This window comes from Athene cunicularia, assembly GCF_003259725.1.
Source record: "Athene cunicularia isolate RWA chromosome Z unlocalized genomic scaffold, athCun1 chrZ_part2, whole genome shotgun sequence".
NCBI classification, from domain to species: domain Eukaryota; kingdom Metazoa; phylum Chordata; class Aves; order Strigiformes; family Strigidae; genus Athene; species Athene cunicularia.
The window spans coordinates 6,189,310-6,214,769 of record NW_020799143.1 but is presented as its reverse complement, the minus strand read 5'-3'; the positions used below and the strand labels follow the sequence as shown (position 1 = coordinate 6,214,769).

At 37.7% G+C, this 25,460-nt stretch overlaps 1 protein-coding gene across 5 annotated transcripts in view; it reads right to left on the bottom strand.

The window, feature by feature from the left end:
* MEGF10 (multiple EGF like domains 10) overlaps positions 1-25,460 on the bottom strand; it is a 97,823-nt gene that overhangs the window by 17,440 nt on the left and 54,923 nt on the right. For 3 of the 5 annotated variants that reach the window (XR_003400147.1, XM_026866306.1, XM_026866309.1), the window contains exons 9-15: positions 23,349-23,561; positions 17,446-17,620; positions 16,567-16,687; positions 14,096-14,259; positions 12,624-12,726; positions 2,687-2,833; positions 304-438 (exon numbers count right to left, since the gene is read on the bottom strand). Coding sequence is in view for 4 of the 5 variants with exons in the window: in XM_026866306.1 (XP_026722107.1) it covers positions 304-438; positions 2,687-2,833; positions 12,624-12,726; positions 14,096-14,259; positions 16,567-16,687; positions 17,446-17,620; positions 23,349-23,561 (1,058 nt within the window). In the remaining variant the exon portion in view is untranslated. The remainder of the gene's footprint in view (positions 1-303; positions 439-2,686; positions 2,834-12,623; positions 12,727-14,095; positions 14,260-16,566; positions 16,688-17,445; positions 17,621-23,348; positions 23,562-25,460) is intronic. The other 2 variants (XM_026866307.1, XM_026866308.1) reach the window with 2 other exon arrangements.

The window sequence follows — 25,460 nt, the reverse complement described above, 5'->3', positions numbered from 1 at the left end:
GAGAAAACAACTGATATTTAGATCAAGAATATCGCTTAGTATAATGTTTAAAAGTAAGGCATTAGAAATTCTGGTAAGCCCATTAGATATACTTGTTATACAAATAATACAAATAAGAATACAGTGGGTTTCATACTTAAGGATCAAACGTTCAAACAGCTTAAACCTGTTTAAGAGTCCTTATTTATAAACTGCACATACTACAACAGAAACTATTGGTTTTATAGTTTCCAAGTGATGGAATTAACATTATTACAGTGCTTGGTCCCTGCATCCCAGAAAAGTCTTTATTCCAACTTGTACCTTCATTACAGAGGGCTCCTGTAAATCCAGGTAAGCAGTCACATAAGCCAGTAATATGGTGGCAGGGACCACTACTGTGTACACACTGGGGGCATGTCTGGCTGCAGCGGTGTCCATAAAACCCAGGAGAACAAACTGGAATCAGAAAGAACGAACTGTCATTGCGTCCTGCACTTTCTATTACAGCCAGGAACTACTCTTCAGTGCACTTGTTCCTGACTTTGAATTAGGTCTGCTTTCTAAATACACAAGAGTTGCAGTGGTGGTTATTATTCACTCAGTTCAATGCTTGACACTCAAGAAAGGAGATTTGGTCATCTTCCTCAAGGGTTTACTATATTCTAGTTAGTAATGACTTAACTGACATTCTATTATTTGTCTGGCCACACTGTACTTTGGCTATGTTTGAAATGCTTATATACTGTATGAATTATATTATACGATACATAGAATAATATATAATTATATAATTTATATCTAATGATGTAATATGTTATGATTATATATTATAAAATTGGCTATACATTATATATCCTCTACAACATGAAAAATGCATATTTTAAAGCATATTTGAAGAAAAGTAATTCAAAAAAATAGAGTGGATAGTTTTATCTGTAGATGAATAGACCTTAACATCTTACGTGTTTCCTAATTTGGAATACAAACAGTCATTATTTCACTGAGAGAAACGTACAAACGTTTTCCAATCATCCTTTCATTTGGGTACCCACTGTACTCATTACGTGGTACAGACAGCTGTGCATCACCTAACTTTTAGAGAAGCTGATACCAGAAATACAGAGTTGTCCACTTAATTCTTATACAAAAGGCACTAGTTTCTTAAAAGAAAAAAAAATGGGAAAAAAGAAAAGGCTGTCACATAAAATTTCCTTCTTTGTTGCTCTAATCCCTTTTGGTGCTTATTTCCTGATAAATTAAAATATTAGGTAAGGCATCAAGAGAAATACCTCCTGCAGAGCAGCAATTAGCACTGACGAAAACTAACTTGGAATCTTTTCAATATTTTAATTTCATTCAAGATTTAGTTGTTTAATTATACACTTGATACAAGTTATGTGGCCAGATCTCTCTAGAGGTGAACTTTTCCAAGTGAAACAGTGCCAAAAGGTCTTCCTGTTTACTGAAAAGGCACTTTCTGACTGGGATCCAAATTATTTGTATGACCTTTTGTCTTCCCAGCCTCCAGACGGTGCCATCAGAGAGGGGCTCTGAGAGCCACTGGACTGGAAGCCTCTTGTCCAGGTTGTAGGCACAGTTCCAAAACACAGCGAACATTTTTATATGTAGCGTGAGTCTGCTGTTGGATTAGCTGATTAACTGTGAGGCTTTAAGAGATTAGATAGTGAGAATAATTACTGCACTTAGTTAGAAATGCTTAAGGAATACTAATGCCACACTAATGTGGTATTTAGCAGTGTCATAGGCAGTCACATTCTTCAGCTTGAAATCTTGCCATTCCTGGACTTCATCCTCTTCTGGTTCTCCTTCTACAGTCTAGTAACCATTTCATTTTAAGCATCTTTTGGAGGACCTAGTAGCATGCCTACAAGGCCTTACTCCACCTGCTTCTTAACCCTGTTCTGGGAGACCTCCTCTGAAAACAGGATTACCCTCCAGGTGCAGAGGACTCACATTTTTCTTCTCGGAACACTTTTCCATCACAGCTTCAACAATTCAAGCTGAAGACAGCTAGACTGCTGGCAAACTGACAAATCTTGGGAAGATGGGTGTTGCGCACACCACCTCATTTTTTTGCCCCCCTGTTTCTGGTATGATGTGTCTCAGTTCATCCGTATCTCTCTTCTTGTGACATTTAAATTTTACAGAGACAAATTCTTCCAATGCAACTGTGGGTACCTACGATAACCTCTACTTACTGTGAGGCCTGATCCCACTGGCCATTCTTTGCTGTTTCAAAGTAAGTGTTTAAAAAAGGCCAATAATTAAGCCAATGATTCCTACCAGATTCAACATGAAGCTAAGATTTCTAGCTTGTGAAACTCAGTCACCTACCAAATATGTATTACAAAATTAATGTGCATCAATTACATTTGGAAATGCTTGCCTTTAGAATGGAATCCTCTACCAAATTTGTTTCTGTGACATCAGGACATCATGGGACAGACAGTGAATAAAAGTGAAGTTGTACCATAACAAGAGGAGCACTACCAGCTGGAAACATTTCTTAATTTCAGATAAGACTTATTTCCATATTTTCATATATTTTGACAAAATTTCCAATCAAGGAGTGCTTCAATAGTACGTCATACTAAAATTAACAAAGCATTATGATATTATATCACATGTATTCCAAGTAAGGGAGGGAGAGACAAAGATTTTAAAGCATTCATTTTGTCCTTACTTCTCTGACAAGTGGTGCCTCTGTATCCTGGTGCACACTCACAGATTCCATCATCTGGAGAGCAGGATGCTCCATTTTTGCAGTAACAGGACAATGAGCAATTTGGACCCCACTGTCCCTCAGCACACACACTGTCACAGTGAATGCCTGCAACCAGAAACAAAACTGTCAGCTTCTGTAAAGAACTCTTATGCATAGTTAGTTTAAACCTTTGGTCCTTAAAGGACTTATTATTAAAACACAGCTCACAAAACCTGCTTATGAAAATATCACCAACAGGAAAATAGAACAAGTTAAACTTGCATCTCTGCTCCTGCCTTCCCCAAGAAGAGTGTATTTTTTTTCTATTCCAATCCTGCCAAGATGTACATAAGGGCTGATCCTGAGTTCTGCAACAAGAGGGCACTTCTACAGATTTACATGGAACACACGAGCTCCGGGGATGCTGCCCCCAAGCTTCCTGCCTGCCAATACTTGAAGGTCTACAAAGATAAATACAAACCTCTCAAGACCATAAAGAGTTCCATAATTTTCGAAGAATTTATATATATAAAAATAAGGTCTTTTGTTCCTTTCACTTTCACCACTGGTATCAATAAAGAAAATTGAAAGTAGAAAGTCATGCAAATGCAGCAAAATAATGACTTTTGCTTCCTCCATAATGACTGTTTCAAAACAGCAAAAGCTTATTTTCATATTTTGTGTCAGAGAAAATGCATGACAAAAAGTATTTGCAGAAACTTTTCCTTCTGAATGTAAAAATCCTTAAGGTCTGACATAATTTAGTGTAAATATGGGGTGCAGGACACAGAATTATTTCTAATTAGTACTGAGCTGATTACTGCTCAGCCTCATACCAAATGGAAAAATTTAGCGCACACAAAGGCTTTCTAAACACACCATGTGAACATTCCAAAATGCTTAGCTGCAACAGTGTTAAGGATGCTGGTCAGTCAGTGCTTTGTCTAACCATTTTTGGCACAAAATTGATTATAAAACGGCCACAACCAGAACCCCTATACATAAATCATAACGCAAACCACTAATTCTAATCATCCAATTATGGGATGTTTTTTTCTTTGCAATGCAGCAACATTTAATGTAACTTTCCTGTTTGTTTTTTCCACTATCTGCTTTTAAAAAGCATGCTGCATGTTAAATGCCAGAGGCACCACTGTGGAACTCAGACCGTATTGTGTCTACAGTACTTTGCATTAACAATTAAGTATTATTGTAGTGCCTCTACTGAATGAAGCCCTTCACTAAGAGAAAAATGGACAGAATCCAACCACAAGCATGTCTTGCTTTGGAAGTATTTCCAGCAAAATATGTCACAGGTTCACTGGCTGCCAGAGTCCTAAAAAAGCAAAAGTCTCACATGTGACAAAAAGAAGTCTTTTAACTTTGAAGAGCAAAATCTACTGTTTGTAATACTGAAAAATCATTACACTGTTTACTGACAGACCAGACTCTGAGGTGATTCCTCAACCCCCACAGCACGTGCCTTCTAAAGCTGCCTATATCCAAAGACTAACTCTAATTAGAGGAAAGGTGAAATTCCAGACTCTCAAATTGTTTGTTTCTCTGCAAGACAATCAACAGATTGAATAATCAAATATGTGGCTCAACAGATTGCACGAACTAATGCCAGCAAGAAAGAAAACACCTGCCCTTCAGAATCCAGATGCTAAGCAGCAGCAGCCCACCTAAAACCCCTAATTGTATAATGATTACTGGTTAATAATGACCTAAAATAAATTGATTTTTAAAAAAGGAAAGGCTTCTTATATCATTACTTTTTCATTTTTGCCTGCATGGGCAATGTCATTCTCCTGTCTTCATATACATTTGAGAGGCAGGGTAGACTTGCTTCCCAGTAGCCTGGGTCAACTTTTTCATTAGCACCCTATTTGTGGTTAAATACTTAACAGAGAGTGTTTTGATTTTGAGAGCTGTTGATGCACATGAGTGGGATGAGATCACAGCTTTGTTTTTTAGAAACCAGACCACTTATTTCAGATGGGTAAGACTGTTCTGCTTGAGGTTTCCGAATTAGAGAACTTGGGTTTGTAAGTCTGTGAAAGCACATGCAGACACATGCAGACCATTTCAGAACTGAGCCTGGCATTCTGTTCACGTGAGTATTATCTGTCATATCATACATAGATTCACGCAGTGAACCCTGCTTTTACTTTTTTGTAAGTAGTGACAATAGTGACAATTGTATACTGAATATATATATATATAAAATATATATACACAATATATACACACAATACACAATAGTGACCATTGTATACTGAACACCACTTTCACAGAGTCTTAATGGGTTTCAGTGGTGTTCAGTATACAATGGTCACTATTATCAAGTCAGAGGTTGCCAAGAGTTACCATAGTGCATTATCTGAGATTATGTAGACCAGTGACATACAATAACACCAGGCTCAATTATATCATCTTGATCTGTGCACAGAGGGTGCTTTATGACAGCATGGTGTCAAAGGGTGATACTGGGCACACTGGGATAGAAAAGACCATGGGCTACATACTGCATATAGCCACGATACTTAAAAGAGGCAGTAACTACCATTAAAGATGAAAAAGTTCCTCCAGAACACATCAGGAAAAATTATGCATTAGGGAAACTGAAAAAATCACCTTTTTATTCCCACTTTCACCCCTTATGAGGAACCAGACAGGTGAAGAATGGTATTCCTCTCCCTAGCAAAGAAACAGTGTATCCTAAATATCACTGAATAATAATTACGACAATATAGCATACTGGAAGAGTGCTGAGTATTACTTCTGTTTCACTATAAAAGAATTCTATTATATCCACTATTGATCACAAGCAAAATCAATTTCACTCTTGAGTCTGTCAAGAATGAATGTACGAAAGCAGAAATACTCATTCATCTAGTGATTTATTGCATCCCCACTTTTAAATCTCACTGCTCACTGTTAGTTGGAGAAATTCACAAGGCATTTAAAAATGGTAAACTGAGTTTCACATCTTATAGCTCTAAAAATCAAATATGTGTATTTTTGAGAAAGAATACGTTAGAAATATTAAAAGGCTTAAAAAGCAAAAACATAATTTTCTACACTGTGATACTTTATATAAAATTTCAGAAAAGAAAGATAAGCTTTTGTAGAAAAGCTAGAAATCAGTGAGGAAAAAGAAATTATTAGAACTTGCAAAGCAAGATTAGAGTCAGCTTTTACAACAATGGTATCAACAGTGTACTAATTTACAATTGTCACAATTTCAAGTGTGTGTTAATCTCTTATGCAATAAAGTTGATTTCGGTAAGTTTTCATGTTGATTTTGATACTGATAAGCATATCTTTGAGGAAATCTTTTTGCCAGAGGTCTGGACAAAGAGCTCTTTGATGGCCTTCTCAAGTTGCTAGGCAATAGCTGAATGGTCATGATAAACTTCAGCTAAGCTGCTCTGAAGAAATGCTCATGCATTTGATGCCCAGTGCTTTATGCTGGGGGCCTCCCATCTAAATCAGCATTCCCCCTGCATTTGTAATTGCATGAATGAAGTAAGTCTTTAGGGATACCAGTGTTTCTGTCCATGCTAGCAGAGTGTTTACATACAGCCTATGCTATATTTTTAAGTTGAGACTCAATGATCCGTCCAAGTCAGATCAACGGAGAGCTAATTTGTTTTAGCATTTATGGGGGGAAAAAATCCACAATCATTTCTTATGATCTTCCCAGGCAAATTTATTATTGGACTAAGTGCTATTTTCCAGCTCCTTATGTTTCCCTCACTCTGATAAAAAGTCATCCAAACTTTAAAAAGAATTACTGTTTTCCATTAAGAATGTGTACTTGCTATACAATTTATCTTCACAATACATGGAACTTTCCAGTATAGTCTCCCAGAATTAAAAAATATTTGGATGTTGGTGTACTTCCCAAGTGTCAGAGCTAGATTTGATACACAGCAGCCTAGACAACAGAAGAATCAAGCCCTCAAAACTTCGGGAAATCTTGGTGTCATTAAAACTAATGATATTTCCACTATGTTCCAAGATCTCACCCTTCATATTTGATAGAAACAAACACTAGGTCACTTCAAGGAAGCTGAGATTTTGATTATGAGAATGGCTTCCTTACTTCTCTGTCAAATGATGGATGAACAGCCCAAAGAAAGGGGAGATAATGCACAGGGAAGAGCTGAAAAACTTCACAGGCACTACTTAGAAGTACCCTCATTGTCTTTGAGGGAAAAGAAGCACCTTGCTCCCTAGCCGAAGATAGAAAGAAGACCAATAAAAGTGTCTCAAATTAAGGAACTAATGAAACGATCAAAGATTTTTCTCTAGAAGTTCAGACTGCTGCTTCTTCACTCAGGCAGCAAGTGAGTTTGTGCCCATCAGTTTTGATAGGAAGCCAGCTACAAAAGCTTGTCAACAAAAAAAGTGCTATATTGGAGTTCAAAGGCAAACATCAGCATCTGCAAATTTTAGTGGAAGAATCACTTTGGAGATATCATCCCCTGTATCTTTCTGAAGGCCATACTATTGCTGCATATTGTTAGCTACTCCAGTAGTGCTGCTCTTTTCATCTACCACATTTTAGGTAGCCACAAGAAAATACTACTTCTCCTTTACTAAGCTTCTTGATAGGTAGAAGATAAATGTACTTAATCTACTGATTTAAAATTCTTCTTCTAAAAGAGTGGTATTTCTTCCACATAAAGATGCACCACAATGCACAGGCAATAGAGACATAGACAGTTATCAGATGCAACATAGGCTAAACCTCTTAGTGAAGAATCCATCTCCCTAAGTTTGGATAGTAAATTCGGTGTTTATCATGACACAGTGCCCACATATGATTTCACTTTGCAGCACACTGAATATTCATGACATTGGGACCTTGTGCTTTAGGAGCCCTGGGGTAATCAGCCAAGGTAGAGAGATGCCCATGCTCTTGCAAGAGGTTCTCTGCTTGGGTGCATCAGGGTACCAGCACCATGCACGCTGTTCCAGCAGCAGCTTGTTTCTCAGTCTTAACGTGAGGGAGACCCAGGACAGTACTCTTTTATGTCTTTTTTTACTATGTAGGAGGGGAAAAAAATGCACACACACATTAAAAGCTAAGGAGCAAGGAAGAGTTCTAGTTTGTGCTTCCCAGGGGACATGGTTATTTGCATCCAGTGGGGCAGATGTCAGTTGACAGTCCTCCCTGTTACAATTCAGCAACAAATGTGCCTCTTAGAAATAACATCAGAAGCCCATGGAAAGACACAGCACTTCCTCACAGAAACAACACATCTGGTGATGGGCAATCTGACTAGCATCAACAAGTGCCCGGCACAGCAAAAAGTCACCAACCCCCTATCTGCTGTAGCATATGGATGAATACTGTGCACGCTGGTAAAATGTAGGCTGATATTACTGCATCTGTCTTTTCCATAAACCAACACTATTGTTTTGGTACAGATAGCAGACTAGTGGTATTTCATAATCCCTGTCACTGCATAACTTTTACATTGATTTTTAAAATAACTAATCTCATATCAGTATGACATGACATTTCTTCAAAAACAGAAAGGTCCAGCAAAACTGCACCCAAGAAAGCAGAAAGTGTTATCAGTAACACCCACATTACTGTAATACAGTAATAAATTGTTTGGAGGAAAACCTTTTCCCTTTTTTACAATGCTTTAATGTGAAATCTCAGTTTGCAAGAATATGAATTCTCTAATCTTTGAGATGATTTGGAAAAACTGTATTTTGACACCTGCTTGCAGAACAGATAAGATTAAGGCATGAAATGAACAGTTACAGTGGTGCTTGCCGGACTGTGGTCATTGGGAGAAGAGGTAGCGGTAGCTTGTTGATGGAAGTTAACTTCAAGTTTTGGTATAAACTATTAGGAGAATTACTTATCATAACCTAATGGGGGAGTACATATTCTTCACCTTTCTTCTGATTTCTATTTTAATGGTTCTTACTCTTCCTCTATCTAGCTATTGCGTTCCATCCAAATGAAAAGTTATTTATAAGATAGAGTGAAAATGTCAAGGGACGAGAGCATTCAGGGCAAACATCATCCTCTGTGTGGGAGGATATTTCTCATTTGTGCCATCCTGTCATGTGGCTCCTGGAACGTGATGGAATGGTCAGATTGCCAGGAAAAAAACATTACCTTTAACTCTTGCTTTTCTAATCAGAACTAAACAGCTGTATAGGGAGTACTTGGTGTAAACTACAAAGATGGTAGGATTTCTAACAGGAGTCCTATAAACAAAGCCACTTGTCTGGTGAAAAATCTAAGTATCCTCCTAGGCAACAGAACCTAAATTAAAAACAGAAATCCTGAATTAAAACAGAATCTAATTAAAACCAAATTTAATAGTTTCTTGAGTCTTCATGACAATTCAAGAGTCTGCACTTAACACTTTTGTTCATAACTAGGACCTAAGAAGCAAAATATGACACATTGGGCATGTTCAAAAATAAAGGAAATCTACTTTAAAAAGTGAACCATACAGCATCTTGTTGACCCAATGCTCAGCTACAGCTGTATCTTGAGAATAAAGTAAAGGAGAGTATGTTGGCTAGGCTGCCTTACACAACAGTAGTACTTGTGCCCACTTCAGCAGCTTGGAGCTCTCTCACTACCCATGGGAGCATGCCCCATACCACGCCAGTGAACCCCTCCTTCCCCGAGCAGCATGTTTCCTTTTCCCCAGCATTATGGTAAAACTGTGTCATTCAGTAAAGGAAAAGTCTTCCACCCTGCATTTATTTCTGCAAAGTTATATAAACTATTCCCTCTGATGAAATTCCCTCCGGAAATTGTAGACAACTGCTCTGTTCACCAGGCTGAGAAAAAAACTACGTTTAAAATATTTTTTTCATAAACTTTGTCTCATTTTGGTGGCATCAAAACATTTGGGGAAGTTCAGCTTGGATTCATTGATTTATTCGTGTTGAAAAAGAAAAAAGACTCACAAGTTTGTATTTTTAAGCTTCTTCAAATGTTTTAATTTTTTAACACTACCCTCCAAATGGTTTTTAAACAACTAAATCATTTATTTGGGTTAGATAAACAGACTGATCCAAAATAATTTTCTCCCTTTGGTTTGTTTTTTTTGGGGTTCTTTTTTTTTGGTTGGGTTTTTTTTTGGTGGGTAATATTAACCACCAAAAACTATTAAATCTGATGGTTACTTTAACAAAAAATCTAAGCTGTTCTAACATAATTTGTTGCATTTGAGAACCTTCCTATATTTTCACAAATCTTCCATCTGCTCCTCCACCTATTAAGCACACAAATATGTATTCTCCTTAATCCTACCACCTAATGCTATATCTGCAATGTAACATTACAGGACAACTATTTAAGAACCTGTTTCTAAAGTATTCTCTCCATTTTTTTAAATCATTCTAAATATAAGTATCTACACAACCGCCAGATTCTTTATGGGTATTGCTCTGACATGTGAAGTGTGGGAGGAGGATTCTTCCAGACACGGAGTATAAAGCAAACTATGCCATTTATGTCATACCGTGTGTCTAGACATCACCAACATGTTGAAACTAGTCTGTTAACACACTCTGTTGTGATAACATCCTCCAGGGATGGATACACAATTTTATCTATAATCACACATGAAGCTTCTTTCTGGTGAAACTTTTTGTTTTCTAAATACAAAGACAAAGTAAGATTTCACTGAAGGCAAAAATATCCTTTTCAATACCAGGGTTCAGGCACAGTCAAGGTTTGTGCTGTGCTTGAAGCTTTGCCACACTCCAGGTTAGTTATATCACAGTGACTAGATAATTTTTACAACCTGTTATAAAAAGTTGCTAGATTTGTAATATGGCCTTTCGAAACTACTTATTTTAATCTAGATTCATTCTTTTGGTCTCTGATGATTTACCTCTGTTTTAGAAAACTCGTATTTTGAGCACTACATCTGGAACTTGCAAACTCCCTACACCAGGTTGCTGCATTGTTCACATATTTTTAATGTGGGTATTTTTTGTGTAGTACATTTATCAATTTAAGAAATTGTATTTTGAGCAGATCCAAATACAAGTTTGAGAAAGTGTCCAAACACAGACCACACACACACACACACACACACACAATTCCCTGAAATTTCGCCCCCCTCGCCACACATACACAAAATTCACTAAAACTACCTGAAGAGTCAAAGGCCATTATCATAAAATAAACACAAAACTGAAGTAGTGTCTCACAAAATAGATGGCCTAATGCTAACAGTATTTTTTCAAAAGTCACTCAAACAACTTTTATTATTTTTGCACTCTTGTGGTAGTCATTTCCCAGAGGAATCTGAGTGGCTGATGGTAAGTCATACTGCAGCTTGTGGGAAGAGAATAAAACCAACAAACTCCTGGCTCAGTGAGGTGAGCGCTGGCTCTGGAAGCCTTTCTTTTACACTGTTGTCAACGGGGATACCCAACAGTGAGACAGGCCATCTCAAAGGCAGAAACTTGATACACAGACAAATTGCACAAATATTAATGGGTCCGGTGTTTCAAAGCAATCAGGAGCCCTTCCTGCCCACATCTGTAACCCCTACAGATTTCCACTTCCTACCCTATAAGTATAAAAGTCACGTTCACCTGAACAGAAAGTAGAAAAAGCACCAGATAACCTGTTATCAGCTGCAACTAACCAACCTGAACTGCAGACACAGAATATTATGTACTTTGAACAAAATGCCTGTGATCCATCTACAGAGCTAGGGTAAAAAAAAGCATATAAAAATCAGTTTGGGAAAAAACTCAGTAAAGACTCTATCTGAGGAAGTCATAAGCTCTACTTTAACTTTTGTGAGCACAATGATTTGCTAAACCAGTCATGTAAATGACTTGTTGCAGATTTCTCACCTTCACCTACTATGTTTGGAAACACCAGAAAAAAAAGATGTATCATGAACCTGCAAGTCAATTAGGAAAAATAGTAACTTACAAATGACTGAGTAGATAATAAATAATACTAGGTTATATCTGAAATCACAAAAAACACCTCCTTTTTTTTACAGCAGAAACATTTTTTTATTCATTTAAGGTGTGTTTTTCATGTTGACTTCTCACTACGAAATGGAAGGAGTCTATACTGGATGGGTGACATGAAATCTGACCCTTGCAACACGACTGTATCACAGTGAGACAGGAAGTCCAGAATACTGCATGAGGGGCAAACTTACAGTGACAGTTAATCCTTACTGAAGATGGAAGACTTTCTTCCCAACACTTACAGCTTAGAAATCTACATGAGAACTAAGACTACCTCCTAGAGATAAAGGGAACATTTCATGATAGCTTGCTTTTCTCCATAGTTTCATCATCTTTTAAAAAAAATCTTGCTTTCCACAAACAAAAGAGTGCAACAACAGCATCAAACACAAATTTTAATGAATAATTAAATATATATAGTTCTTAAAACCACGATGAAAGTGCTGGAGAGACATTGTTTAAAAAGTGCAACAATTTTCGTATAGAACAAAGTATGCAGACATAGGTAATTTTTCCAAAACTTCGAGAAACTCAAATGGCAGCACAACTTCTGCACAATTTATCCTCTTTTCAGCTGCTTGAGAAAAGCCTTCTGAGTTCCTGCATGTGATGCTTTACCTACCAAAGCTGCCAGCAAAGCTTTGAATATTTAGTTATTCACCACTTTCATAAAGAATCATACTGTGAAGGTACTCTCATTTTAAAATTTCCCCTTCTATTCCCAGTTTTCTGTGAATCCCATGCTCAGCGAAGTTTCCACACCTGTGAATCACAGAGGAGACACAGCAGCCACAGAACTGGCCCTTTCTCCTTCCAAACCCACATATTCCTCCTCTACCCACAAAACCAAAAGGCAAGACCAAGTCCCACCATAGCAAAAACTCTTCACTGTCCTTCATGACAGTCTGTTTTGTACCTGACCATCCCGGTAGACAGCGACAGTAACCTGTGGTGGGATGACAACCATCTGCATGGCTGCAGTCACAGCGCTCAGCACAATCCATACCATAAGTGCCGTCCTGTGGCAACAAAAAAAAACAACCCAGAGATGATGACAACTGAGAATTAGCAAAGAATAAGTTCTGGTCAGTCCTGCCTCAAAAAGCAACCACATATCTCCCCTGAATCCATAATCTGCTTCCTTAATATAAAATGCTTCTGGCTTTTGGAACATTTTAGCATCCTACATTTTAATTCTTCCACTGCAGTGGGGAGACAAAGAATTAATTACATTCTCTTGAAAAATGGGAGCTAGAGACAGTGATTCAGAACACAGTAACCTACACTATCAGAAGCTGCAATGAAAGCTTTCTTGTACTGTCCCTCTAATTTCCCTTACAACTGAGCTCCTACTCCAGGACCTGGGAGTTCCTTGATGGGAAAGCAATTCAGCCCCCTTTCTGTCTCGGTTCAGGTGATTCTTTACAGTTGCATCAAACCAACAACCTGATATGTAGATAGCATTGCAATAGCGAAGAAAAGAAAGTGGAGCAGAAAAGTTGAGCAGAGTTGTTTATTAAAAAAATTAAGTTTGTTAAAAATGTCCCAGAAAATTTAAGTCCATCATTGGAAAAGATGGACTCTGGGAAAACCATTTTTTCATTAATTTTTTTTTTTTTTGTATGAAAGGTAATTGAAACCAAACATAATAAAACCAAATGTATAAAAAACAAATCAGTTTTGAATTTTACCATTTAAAAAATTTTGGAATTATATATTTTTATAGCTTCCCCAAACTACAGATTACAAAGTGGAACAGAACTGATGAGAAGCATGCCTTTGTCAACACAATGATTTCTTACTTTGCATTTCTCAAAGTCTCGGAGACAGGGGAAGTCAGAGCCCCAACAAAAAAGCAAAAGCCTGTCATGGGACCAGGTAGTAAGAGTGCCTTCTCCTGTCTGACTGAGGAGGAAAGTTCGTTCTTCATTCATAGTGTACCATAGACATAATTTAATTAAATTATGTTGTCTGATGTGGAATATATTTTTGGTACATTTTTTCTCTCCTCATTTTCACTTAAATAAGTTTAACGGAAGCAGTTTGGATAGCATCAAATGCTATCCACAGTGAAAAATTTCATTCTGTGTTTTTCAACAAATTCTAAAGGAGCTGGTGAAAGGTTTGTGGTCCAGTTTTAAAGTGGGAAAGCAAAAAAAGTGTGCATCTTCATTTTCTGTAGTCACTTTTTGTGTACGTTTTTTGTGCTGCACAGGAGAGTTTTTCCAGAACTGTTAGTGCACATCCCTGGTCTTGAACTCAGTTGTATATGGGCTACCAGGTGCAGTGCTCCTTAGGGATTTATCCCCATGAATTCAGAAGAATGACACACGTCCCCCTGACCAGCATTATCCTACAGCACAAAATTCAGTGAAATTATTAAACTACCTGGCAAGGGAGTTCACATTTTTCTCCTCTCCAGCCCGGGGCACAGGTACAGGTTCCATCCAGAGCACTGCAAGCCCCTCCGTTAAGACACTGGCAAGTTAAGTTACAGCCAAGTCCCCAGGTACCACTGGGACAATTTACTGAGCAATCTACACCATGCCAACCTACCAAAAATAAGAATTAAAGTGACAAATTAATCAAGCATGTTTCCCTCTGCCTACCATGTGGCATCTCTCAAAAAGGTACGATACCAGGGTAACATTAAACGAAGGCTAGTATCAGCAGTTTCAGCTGAGAACTTGCCCAGGTTTGAACAAAGGTGCTCAAGGGCACCTTGTAACATCTGGGCCCAGCACACATTTTCAGATGGGTGCCATCATACAAAAGTTTTTGATGGGAGACCTGAAATGAAAACAGAGACACACCTTGACATTTCACTGAGAAACACTGGATTGTACTGAAAGTTTTAAGGCATAGCCTGAAAAAAATTAGAAATGTTTTCTCTAGACTTAAGCTGCTGCTTTCATAATTTCTCCACCAGTGTTCAATACAGACAGTTCTGCAATATGGTTTTAACAAAAATCTTAGACACAAAAAAAAAGAGAAAACATAAAAGTAGTGCATAAGTTGGATTTCTCCAAGGATACACACAAGACCTTTTAGATGATTTCTGTACTTCTCTCCAAATACAAAACAGAATGTAATGGAAAATTATTCTGAAATGCAGCATTCAGCACTGATTATGCCTGAGAGCAATGATTCGCAGACTGCACACTGGATGGATAGAAAAGTAAATAGATTTTTTAAAATGTGATCATCTACTGAATACAAGAGAAACAGCATGAGCCAGTCATATGTTATCATCAGCAATGACATAAGCCAAGTTTCTAATTCTGTATCTTGTTTACAGTAAGCAAAGGGAACAATAATTTTGCACTGAGCCTAATCAATAGACTGTGCAAAACACATGTATTGAAATGAAGTTACCTCGTGCCCTGGATTGATAACCTCGAATGTAGGGGTCATTTAGGAAAAAAAAGCTATATTGTACTAGCTAGAAAATTAAGACACTTTCTCTCAGGTGTCTTTCCAGGATTTATAGATTTCCTTAATTTATGAGACAAGTTTAGTTTAATTTCACCATTTATTGTCCTTTTTCATGACAGTATGAATAAAACTGCATGATGCACAATAAGATAGGATTTATGCATGGCTCAAGGAACAGTTTTTCTCCTCAAAACCTAGCTACTTAGCAGTAGCTACTTAGCTGCTTTAGCAGAGTTAAATCAGCCCCACTGTTTGTGGCAAGACTAGGAGCTGGAAACTCTCCACATTTGCTACATGACCAATTTAATTGTATCAGTTCCTATTAAATTTAGTTGCTATTGGTCTAGGTAACTCTAACACTTGTCCCCCATTCTCAACCTTTGTGTATTTTTAGAAAAACATTTTTAGATGGGGGAGTCTGCAATGTAGGCTGGGCACAGGATTTGCCTGGGAGCGTTCAACAGCCTGCCTTTCTCTTCCCAGCAATCCAGCATCACAGCTGAGGGATGCTGGACTTTAAATCCTTCCTCACAGCAGAATTGAAAAAGAGAACAGGTGTATAGCAAGAGTGGATCTTTAAGTGGAGTATAGTAGCATATTTTGGGTTGAACAGGAACCCACATGGACCTGTAGACCTTTATATGGGAAAAGATATCTGCAGAATCAGTGCTGGAGGATGTCTGAGATATCTCTGTTCCAGCCAAAGGCATATGCTACTGGGAGATGGAGAGGTGGGCAGGCACATACAGTTTTCTGTAAAGATACACTGACCATCAAAATTTCTGTTGGAAGGAGAGAGCCAGGCACAGTGGTCGAGGAGCGTGAATCCACTCACACTAATACTGTGAGCTTCAGAAAGTTTCTTGTGGAAGCAGGGACCAGTAGAGCGCACAGTTTGGAAGGGTTTTAGTCAAGGATTTGTCAGAGAATTGCTGAGGAAAAGATCATTGGAATAGAAAAAATTGGCAGTAAACATCAAGATCAATTCTAAACTGTCAGGAAGAAGGCTGTGTCTCTGTGGTGCTGAGAGGGGCAAGGGTGGCAGCCAGAGGTGGTGCTCAGCCAGTCTGAGGGGAAAAAGGGACTAGGAAGGCTGACATTGGATAAATGGCGTATCAGTAGGTCTCCTTAGCAGACCACAGCACTGCCACAAGAAACAAGTGGTGGCCCATCTCAAGGTAAACATTAGTAATTCACCCAGCCACCGTTTTCTCAAACTCTTTTGAGGAAGCATGAACACAAGGTTCGCGCATCCTTCTCCAAGCAGATATTTTCCTAGTTTTCACCTTCCAGAGCAGCAGAAACATAGTCTCAAGCAATAAAGCCTTTAAGGTGCTCTGCTTTTTATTATGTTTCTTTCTTCTCCACTTCAAAAACTCAGTTTCATTTCACTTACAAAAAGAAATTACAGAAGAGACACTTACCTGCTTTGCAGGCACAAGAACCATCTACTGGTGAACAGATAGCTTCATTTTTGCAATTGCACACAGACGAACAGTTTACTCCGTATGTCCCCGGAAGACAAGGGGTACCACAAGCAGCACCCTGAATTAATACAAAAATAGAATCTAAATAATATTTGAGGAGCTTCAGACAACATAACTTATAAATAACCTGGACTGACTCCAGTGCTACAAAAGGCAGAAAACATACAACCCAAGACTGTCTTAGGCCGTCACTAAGTTATCCTGAATTTAAGGGAGAGACACTATTTTCACTAATAAAGAGCCCTCTTTGAAACCAAAACACAGTAAGACAGCAGTTCAATGGAAAATAACGTGGGTATGAAAATATTTTTAGGAATTAATCTGGCTGAAGCTTTCACGGTTATTTTTCTTAGAAGACCAGTCATACTGTAAAATGTTTTCTATGTTAGATTAGCATCCAATATACAGGTACCAGAAATCATGTGTAAAAGCTGCAGAATAATCTGTCCTGAACTGTAAAAACAAATGCCTTTTCCAGAGTTTTTTCTGGATGGAGCATGAGGAATTGGTGCAATAAGATAATGACTGAAACCTATCATTCCTCCCTTACACCCACACCTCAATAGCCCACCCTTATTCTTATAATGTCTTATAAAGCAACTAACCTTTCTTAAAATGACTTAATTTCAGTACTGAGAACCAATCACAAATTTTGCCTTTTCAGGTTCTTATCTTATAATACATCCAGTGGTCCCAAAATATGCTTATATCTCTTTTACTATGGAGAAGAAAGGACTCTCTGTCATCCTAAAGAATTTGGCACTTAACTAAAGGCAGTGGAGTTGAAAATGGACTGTGAAAGTGAGACTTATTTACCTTAAATCCAGGGGCACAGGTGCATTTTCCAGTCACACTATCACAGTCAGCACCATTTTGGCAGCTGCAGATCTGCTGACATGACTTGCCGTAGAATCCCGGAGAACATGTCTCATTGCAGTAGAGTCCAGACCAGCCGGGCTTGCAGGAGCATTCCCCAGACATAGGGTGACAGCTGCCAGGAGGGTATTAAAGGACAAAATAATTCAGGACTAAATGGGACATCAATTCCCACCCACCCCACCCCCCCCCGAGAACAAAATGCTGTTATAGATAGGTTGTGTAAAGGATCTTGCATGCTATGCTTAGAGATGGTTTTACTTCCCAAACCACAAAGCAAAGGGTTCTTTATATGTATATATAAATGCATGCCAATTAAGATAAGGAATGTAACATCATACAACATATAGACATTTTCGGAGGACATGGAAAGAAAAGAAGAGGTATCATTTTTCTGTTGCTGGCTGAAAACAAACCTATCTGAAACACAGTTTTTAACATAAAATAGATACACATGGTTACCAATATTAAGGTGATGAAACCATTAAATTCCCCAAAATGTACTGTTAGGTTTCCACTCCAAATATAATAGCATCATTTTCATGGCACTGCCCAAACTCAGAAGCATATTGTCTGAGAAACATGGTGTTTTGGTAAAATAGCATGGCATCCAACACAAAATAATAACACAGCACCCAATGAGTAGCAATCACACTCCTTTCTTTAAATCTTTGGTTGAAAAGAAGATAACTGGCATCTTTCTGGGAACGACACAAAATCATTTGCATTGAGCTGAAGTCAGATATACCATCAGAGTAGTGACCTTTTGGCTTGTGTTGGCCATACCTGGTGGCATACCAGACCAGCTGTCCCTACCTGGAACAGCAGTTTCCTTGAAAGGCCAGTCAGACAGCTGTTGCCTGATAACAAATGGACATCACCTGCTGTTCAAAGATACATGTGCTGAAAAAGTGGACACAATGGGGTACTCTGTAGCACTCTGGCAGACAAAGCACTTGCTTAATTCTCACCAAAGGAAAGCCTTAATATCTAAATCCCATATATTTACAATGGGAAGACTGTTTAAAGATACATGTCCACCACTGATTGAAGTGAAATTCATTTAAGTGTGCTGGGAAAATAATGCCTTTGTCTAGATGCATTAAATGACTCATGTCAAGAGCCTGACTTTGCAAGATTTTCTGACTCCTTGTGGGGGGGTGTTATTGAAACTGACTATTTTTCTGACTGCTTCAAAGTTTGAAAAAGTTCCTACTGCACTTTTAGATGCTATAAGTAACAACAATATTCTTTGAAAAAGCTGCAACATAAAAAGGGAATGCCATTTTAGTTGCAACTGCTCTTGGACTCAAGGACTACTCTTGTCAAACTAAGAGTCATATTGCTGAATACAACCAACTGACAAAATACTGCCAACCAAGGAAAGTATGAATTATAAAGGTTGGATTCTGCTTTCTATATATTATTGCAAAAACTATGACATCATAAGAATTTGGGGGTCTTAAAGATACTAAAATCTCTTTGACAGTATTAAGCTGGTTTAATAAAGTGAGAAGAAAGGTCCTTCCAACTAAACGATATGTGCAGAAATGGTTCAAAAGTCATGGTGTTCATAGTCAATAGTCATGGTTATTTGTTCAGTTATAAGTGTACCTGCCATGAAATAAGTAAAATGGAACTATTCCCATATAAAATACAGGCAGAATTACAAAAAACACATAATGCAGCAAGATAATCAGATTTGTCCCCCACCTAATACCTCGTAGGCACCCAGTGGCATTTTGGACTCAATTACCATGTTTTTTATCAGTGGAAGAATACAGGGTAGGGAATACGAAAAGATTTTCAATCGACAACTGAACAGTCATTGGGATATGAATTAGAATATATTTATAACATAAAATTAGTACCACTGTCATTTTAAGACATAAATCCCAGTGTTGTTTGTTACTGTTTTTTTTTCCTTTCAAGAGAGAGGGGTATGAAGCAGAGGCATTGATATTCTGTGCCTCCCAGTGAGTGTTACTAAGGCGTTCTTGCACATATATTGATTGACATCAAAATTACTATTCTGCAATTTGTAACGAGACGTAGGAAGTTGGACCACTTCTGAAGCTTTTTGATGGTTTCTCATGCAGTTATCTTAATTGGCAGTAAGATTTATATATTAAGATAGGGAAATGAAGAGATGTTGATGTTTCCAGTATCCGATTTTATTCCTGGTCTTTTGTTCACACTTTTTGGAAGTACAACCCTACTCTGTACAGAGACAAAAAAAAAATACTTGTGGGCAGTTGATGTTATCAATTTGAAGGACTTAATGTTTTTCATGTGATTTATAAAGGTGCTTCACTATTACAATACACAACTAAATTCTGTAGCACCCTATGTAACATAAAATTTCCACAAAATCTCTTGCACATGTACATACAAGTCTGTTAGAAAAAACCAAAATCGCAAAATGCCCTAATCATGACTTTAGAAACACACCCAGACTATATGAACTAAGCATTTACCACAGCATGAAATTCCACTCAACCCTATATATGTATCTCAGAAAAAGCACAAGGCAAAAGAAACGTCATGAATATACCTCTAATTCCAGCCTGAACTATACCAAATTAATTGGTGATACACAATGATGATCTTACCTACAGGTGTGAAGCAGTGGTAGATCACCAGAAAGAGCTTACAAGAAAAAAAAAACAAAACAGGGACATCTCAAATTTAGGCTGGAGATCAACCTGAAACCAGTGCATATGCTGTAACACAGGTGTAACAAACATCCTTTGAGCTGAATACGCAGCTAGTCTGCCCTTTTTACATCTTCTGAATGATCATCAGGTGTCACTTGAGTAAAGTCATGACAAAACCCAGTCTAAAAAACAAAGTGACAATGCTGACGAAGGCAGATCTTTTTCGCTCATTCCTGCAAAGTGGATTTTCAGAATGAGACTTTCTGCAAGCCCCACAAACTCTGGATGGCAGGGACACATGGATCTGCTCATACCAGCTCACAGCACTGCTGATGTACATACTGGACATACTATAGATAAAATTCCTAGGAAGCGTGTTTTATGTGGTCTTAGTCTCAGCCAGCTAGCACTCACTCTGTGGTGGGGTTTTTTTGCTATCAAGTAAGAAGGGAAAAATAGTGTCATCTAGTCACAGATGACAGAGGTCTGTGTCTGATTTGCACTCTGGCTCAAATCTTTTCATATATATCAAAAGATGCAATAGAGGAGAACCATTTGTGAAAAAGCTCTTGGCACAAGAGAGTTGTTACCTACTGCTGTCCTCTGAGCCTCTCAAAAAGAACAAAATGTCACAAGGGTATCTATATCTAACCCTTCTGAAGCATTTAATAAAAGCTGCTGATACAACTAAGAACGCCTTTCATCTCCAGGAGGTGCCATAAAGCAACAGCACTTACAAAATCCCTGTATATCAGCTTACCCAAAATGCAAATTATGAATTATTGCCAAAACTAATTTGATGCAATTTCCTCAATCACAAAACAGTAATAGAAATACATATATCTTTTTGAACTCTAGGGTATCATAATGATTTTGTATTTTTAAATATTTGAAGAAAATGGCTAGATGCATACTTGTATACTGCAACTTATGGACACATATTTTTACAGCAGTATTTTTTGGTGTTAAGTATTTTTTAAACCAAATTTTAGTTCATTTCCATCTCTATGAATACTAAACACATAAGAAATAACCTAGGGCTCTAAGTCCAACAGCTCCTCTTTGAGGATATCTAAACTACTGGTCATATCCAGATGAAAAAAGTTTTTATGATACAGTAAGTCCTAACAGAATCCTAGGCCTACAGACACATGAAGTGTATTTGAAGAAGGAAATGTATGCCCTTTTTTGTGCCCTGGGATTACTGGTCGTTACATTGCTGCTAAATGGGTTAGGGCTATGAAGAAGATCCTTTGGCTACAGGCAGCCCAAACAGTACTTGTGATAGGCAAGTAAAGGATGAGGATATTCTCTGATGTGCTTAAAAAGTTGTCTCCTGGCTAACCGATGTTTAGTGATAGATGAAGACAGCCAGACAGAACTGTGATTCTCGAAAGATTTTCAGAAGCGTAAAGTGTCCGCAGGGAGCTTTGTCTTCTACACCACTACACCACTACTCAGATGCTCTTTGATTTCTGTTATTTGGTGGTCTTAATCACCTTCTGACCCAGGGGCAAGGAACCTATATGGAAAATATACTTCTGTAGTCATGAAAATCTTTGTTTTCCTCACAGATCTTTCTGCCTTTGCAAATATGCTCCCACACCTACGAGACTGTTAAAAGTTTGTCATACAGAGAGGAAAATGTTCAAAAAAAGACCAGCCGTATGCTGCTGTTTACATGTGAACATTTGTGATCTGATTTGACCACAAGCTGTCTTCCAGCAGTATAAATGAAGCAACAGCTGTGTTGAACATGAATCAGAAGTAATCCCTGTAATATCAGAAATACTATACACTGTAATGCGTTCCTGTCAAAAAAGGCTGCCGCAACAGTCTGCAGACAAATTTTTCAGGAAAGTCATAATTCATAATACAATAGTATTTGCTCTACTAGAATAATTTGAGACAGATAGGTCAGCATTATTGTGCCATTTATTCTTGAATGCATTGCGCAAAGAATGAATTGCTTGATTTTATGTCAAAAACTTTGCATTTTTTCAAAAGACATTTCAAGTAAATGGCATAAACAGAAGTGCAAGCAGACAACTGTAAAAGCATATAAATGGAAAGGGAAAATAATTCAGTTTGCTGTCACACGGTTTGTCAATGGAAATTATGTTGAACAACTCAGATAATCCACAAAGTAATTTTTCACAGAGGCCTAACAATAGGTATTTCCATATATGTGCTTGAGTACTTTAACATCACTGCTAAATTCTGACTAAAGCCTTTTGTTTTATCTACACGAAAAAGTGCATCTTACATACAACATATAGCAGCATTCTACTCAACAGTCAATACTTTCTGCAAATTTCTTTCACAGCTATTTTCAACAGCAAACATTTAGATTATGCTCACAAACCTTACCTAAGGTACTGTGATTAGTAATGCAATTAAGTGTAAGTGAATGTGTAAGTGAATGCGCAATGACCAGAGTATTTCATCAGAAGAACTGTGTTTTGTAACAAGAGAAAGCTGTCCAGAATTGTTCTATAAATACATTGGCTTGCCTCAACTGACATCTGACATTCCTCCCTCACATCTGAAAGTTTATCTCCAAATAGCTAGTTTTAGATTTTCATAACAACATGCTGAAACACTGCAAAAGACACACAAAACTCAAAAAATAGGATTCATTACCACCTGAATAAGGGGACATGGTAAAAGGTAAACCGATTGGAATCTACTTTCACTTGATTCCCAGGGATCAGATTTTACTTGCTTTCTAGAAAAATCATTTAAATGACAAAAAAAAAATCTAGATTTACAATTGGTAAGGCTTCAGAAATTTTCCTATTTCTCAATACAGTTCTCATCTACAGTATACCAGAACATGCGAGGGATGTGTGATGTATACTGCTGTATATGCTGAACAATATAATGATTTATTCATGTGGTAAATACAGAGGAAGGTCACACTTTATCTTAACATTTAATTCACAGTCAGAAACCAAATACAGTGGTGAACATGAAGATCAAATATAGTTGCGAGCACTAAAATTCAGAATCTCTTTTAGGCTGGTATTTTCAGGTTACACAACACCAAATACCCTTACAAGTCTTTATCTTCTTCAGTTTGCATGAAAGTACTAGAAAAATCAGGAAATATTTATTATTAGATTATATTCCGATTTCTATGTTCTATACAGAAAAAGAAAACAGGCCAAAGGGTGTAAAGCCTACCTCCAGGTATTGGGCATGTGGCAGGGACACTTTTTATCACACTTGAGACCATAAATTCCCTCAGGGCAAAGCCTTGTTTCACAGTGCTCTCCAGTGTATCCTGGTTCACAGAGACAGGCACCACTAATATGGTAACATTTCCCCCTATTCATACACTTGCAGGTCTCAGCACACTGCACTCCATAAGTTCCCACTGGACATTCATCTTGGCATCTGTGAGAAAAACAAACAAAAAATAGTTTTATTTCCCATAAACTAAAGATTTTGGACATTTAAGGGAAATATGGTTTATGAGGACTCTCTTACACTGGTCTAAAATGCCCCTTAAGTAGAGCAGAAATTTATATAACTTTATATTTAAAAGGGCCTGTCTCTCTGGTTACTTTTGCTGCTCAGCTGGACAGGCTTAGAAACATTGGCTCTGAAAATTCCTTTGGAAAACGTGTCCCTTCTCTCCAGCAAAAGAGTCAACATACATACACAGACCCTTGCACTTCACATTCAGGAACCAGAACAAAACTGAACACTCTTAAATCAGACCTGTAGTATGAAGGAATAAATTTTCCAAGTATTTTGTTTCAAAAGCCATCCATCTGTAACTTTGTAAAGTGATCTAGATTCCACACTTAGCAACAGTGTGGATAGCCAGCAGACACCCATGCCTCTGCAGAGGCTCATGTCAGGAAGTTCCCTGGCAATCACGCTCAGCAGACTCTGACAAGAATACTTTCAAACTGTGTTTCCAAACATGTGATGTTTCCAGAATACCCTTCTTTTCAGAACTTTGTTATAAGCCTATTTTTTTGTTGATTTTTGTCTTCAAAATTTTATAGAATCACATGGAAAAATCTTCAGGAACTTAAACCCGTTCTTCTCATCTGACTTTTCTAATAGATTAAAGTGAAAATTAGAAAGACTTGACTTTAACCCATACAGGAGAGTAGCAATGATTTTTGTTGCTCCCTAAGGAAATATAACTTAATAAAGACACTTCTTCACCAAACTTTTCCTCTTTCATTCACAGAGCTTTTAGAAGATAGCTACTTTACGCAACAGCCTTATTTCCCTCGTTTTACATCTGAAAGATGTTATTTAACCTAAAGATCAGACTGTATGTTTAGCTGTCCAGCCTGACTACTAAAAGACAACTTCCAGTATCCTGCTTCTAAAACTTGCAACTCATTTATTAATGAGTTTCCAGAGAGCAATTTCATTTGGTGATGTATTTAAGAGATACAATATGATTTTGATGTTTTCAGCTTTAATTTCTCAGTGGTTTACAACTGAATTGTTAAAATTCTGAATGGCAGTACTACTACAGCACTACTAAAGGCTCCAGCACTAAGTGCACTTAAAACACTTGATTGTGTGTATGAAAGCAGACCCCTCAGCTCAACAGGTTCAGGCCTCAGAGCCAAGGATGACAACATTTCATAGCTTATGTGTCAGGGAAAATCCCCACATTTTTCAGTATAAGCATCCTATAAACTCTGAATTATGTTGTCATAGAAAAAAAAGATGAAACAGCTAAATCCCAAAGCTTTAGGGCCAGAGCATGCTGGCACTTAAGACCTGAGGTATGCTGTGAACTCAGCAGGTGGTGTCAGGCACACAGTATCTTCCACTATTTGGGCACCTGTAAAATTTACCAAGTTACAGATTGTATAAAAATATGACTTCATAATACAGCTCATTATTAATGGCTTTATCAGTTTATAACCTGCTCATTTCCCCAGTCCTATGAAAAAATTTCCTCAGCGGTCTCTTTTCATTTTTCTTATATGCTTGCCTTTTTTTTTGTTTGTTTGTGGGCTTTTTTTGTATGATTGGTGGTTTATTACAGGAGAATTTCAAAGACACATGATACAAGGCACTGCAAAATTTAATATAATTTAGCAGAGCCCTCTGACTGAGGTAAAATGCGTATACACTTTCATTTCATGCTTTGCAGTATTTGCCTCAATCGGACACTGTTATCCAGAAGTTTCATGGTATCTGTAACTCTGCCCTGACTGATGTCAGTAACAAAATCCCCTTTCCTTCAGACATGTAGCATAACAATAGAGCTACTGACCTTGTTTAAATGTTTGCTAATGAAGTTATACAAATAAA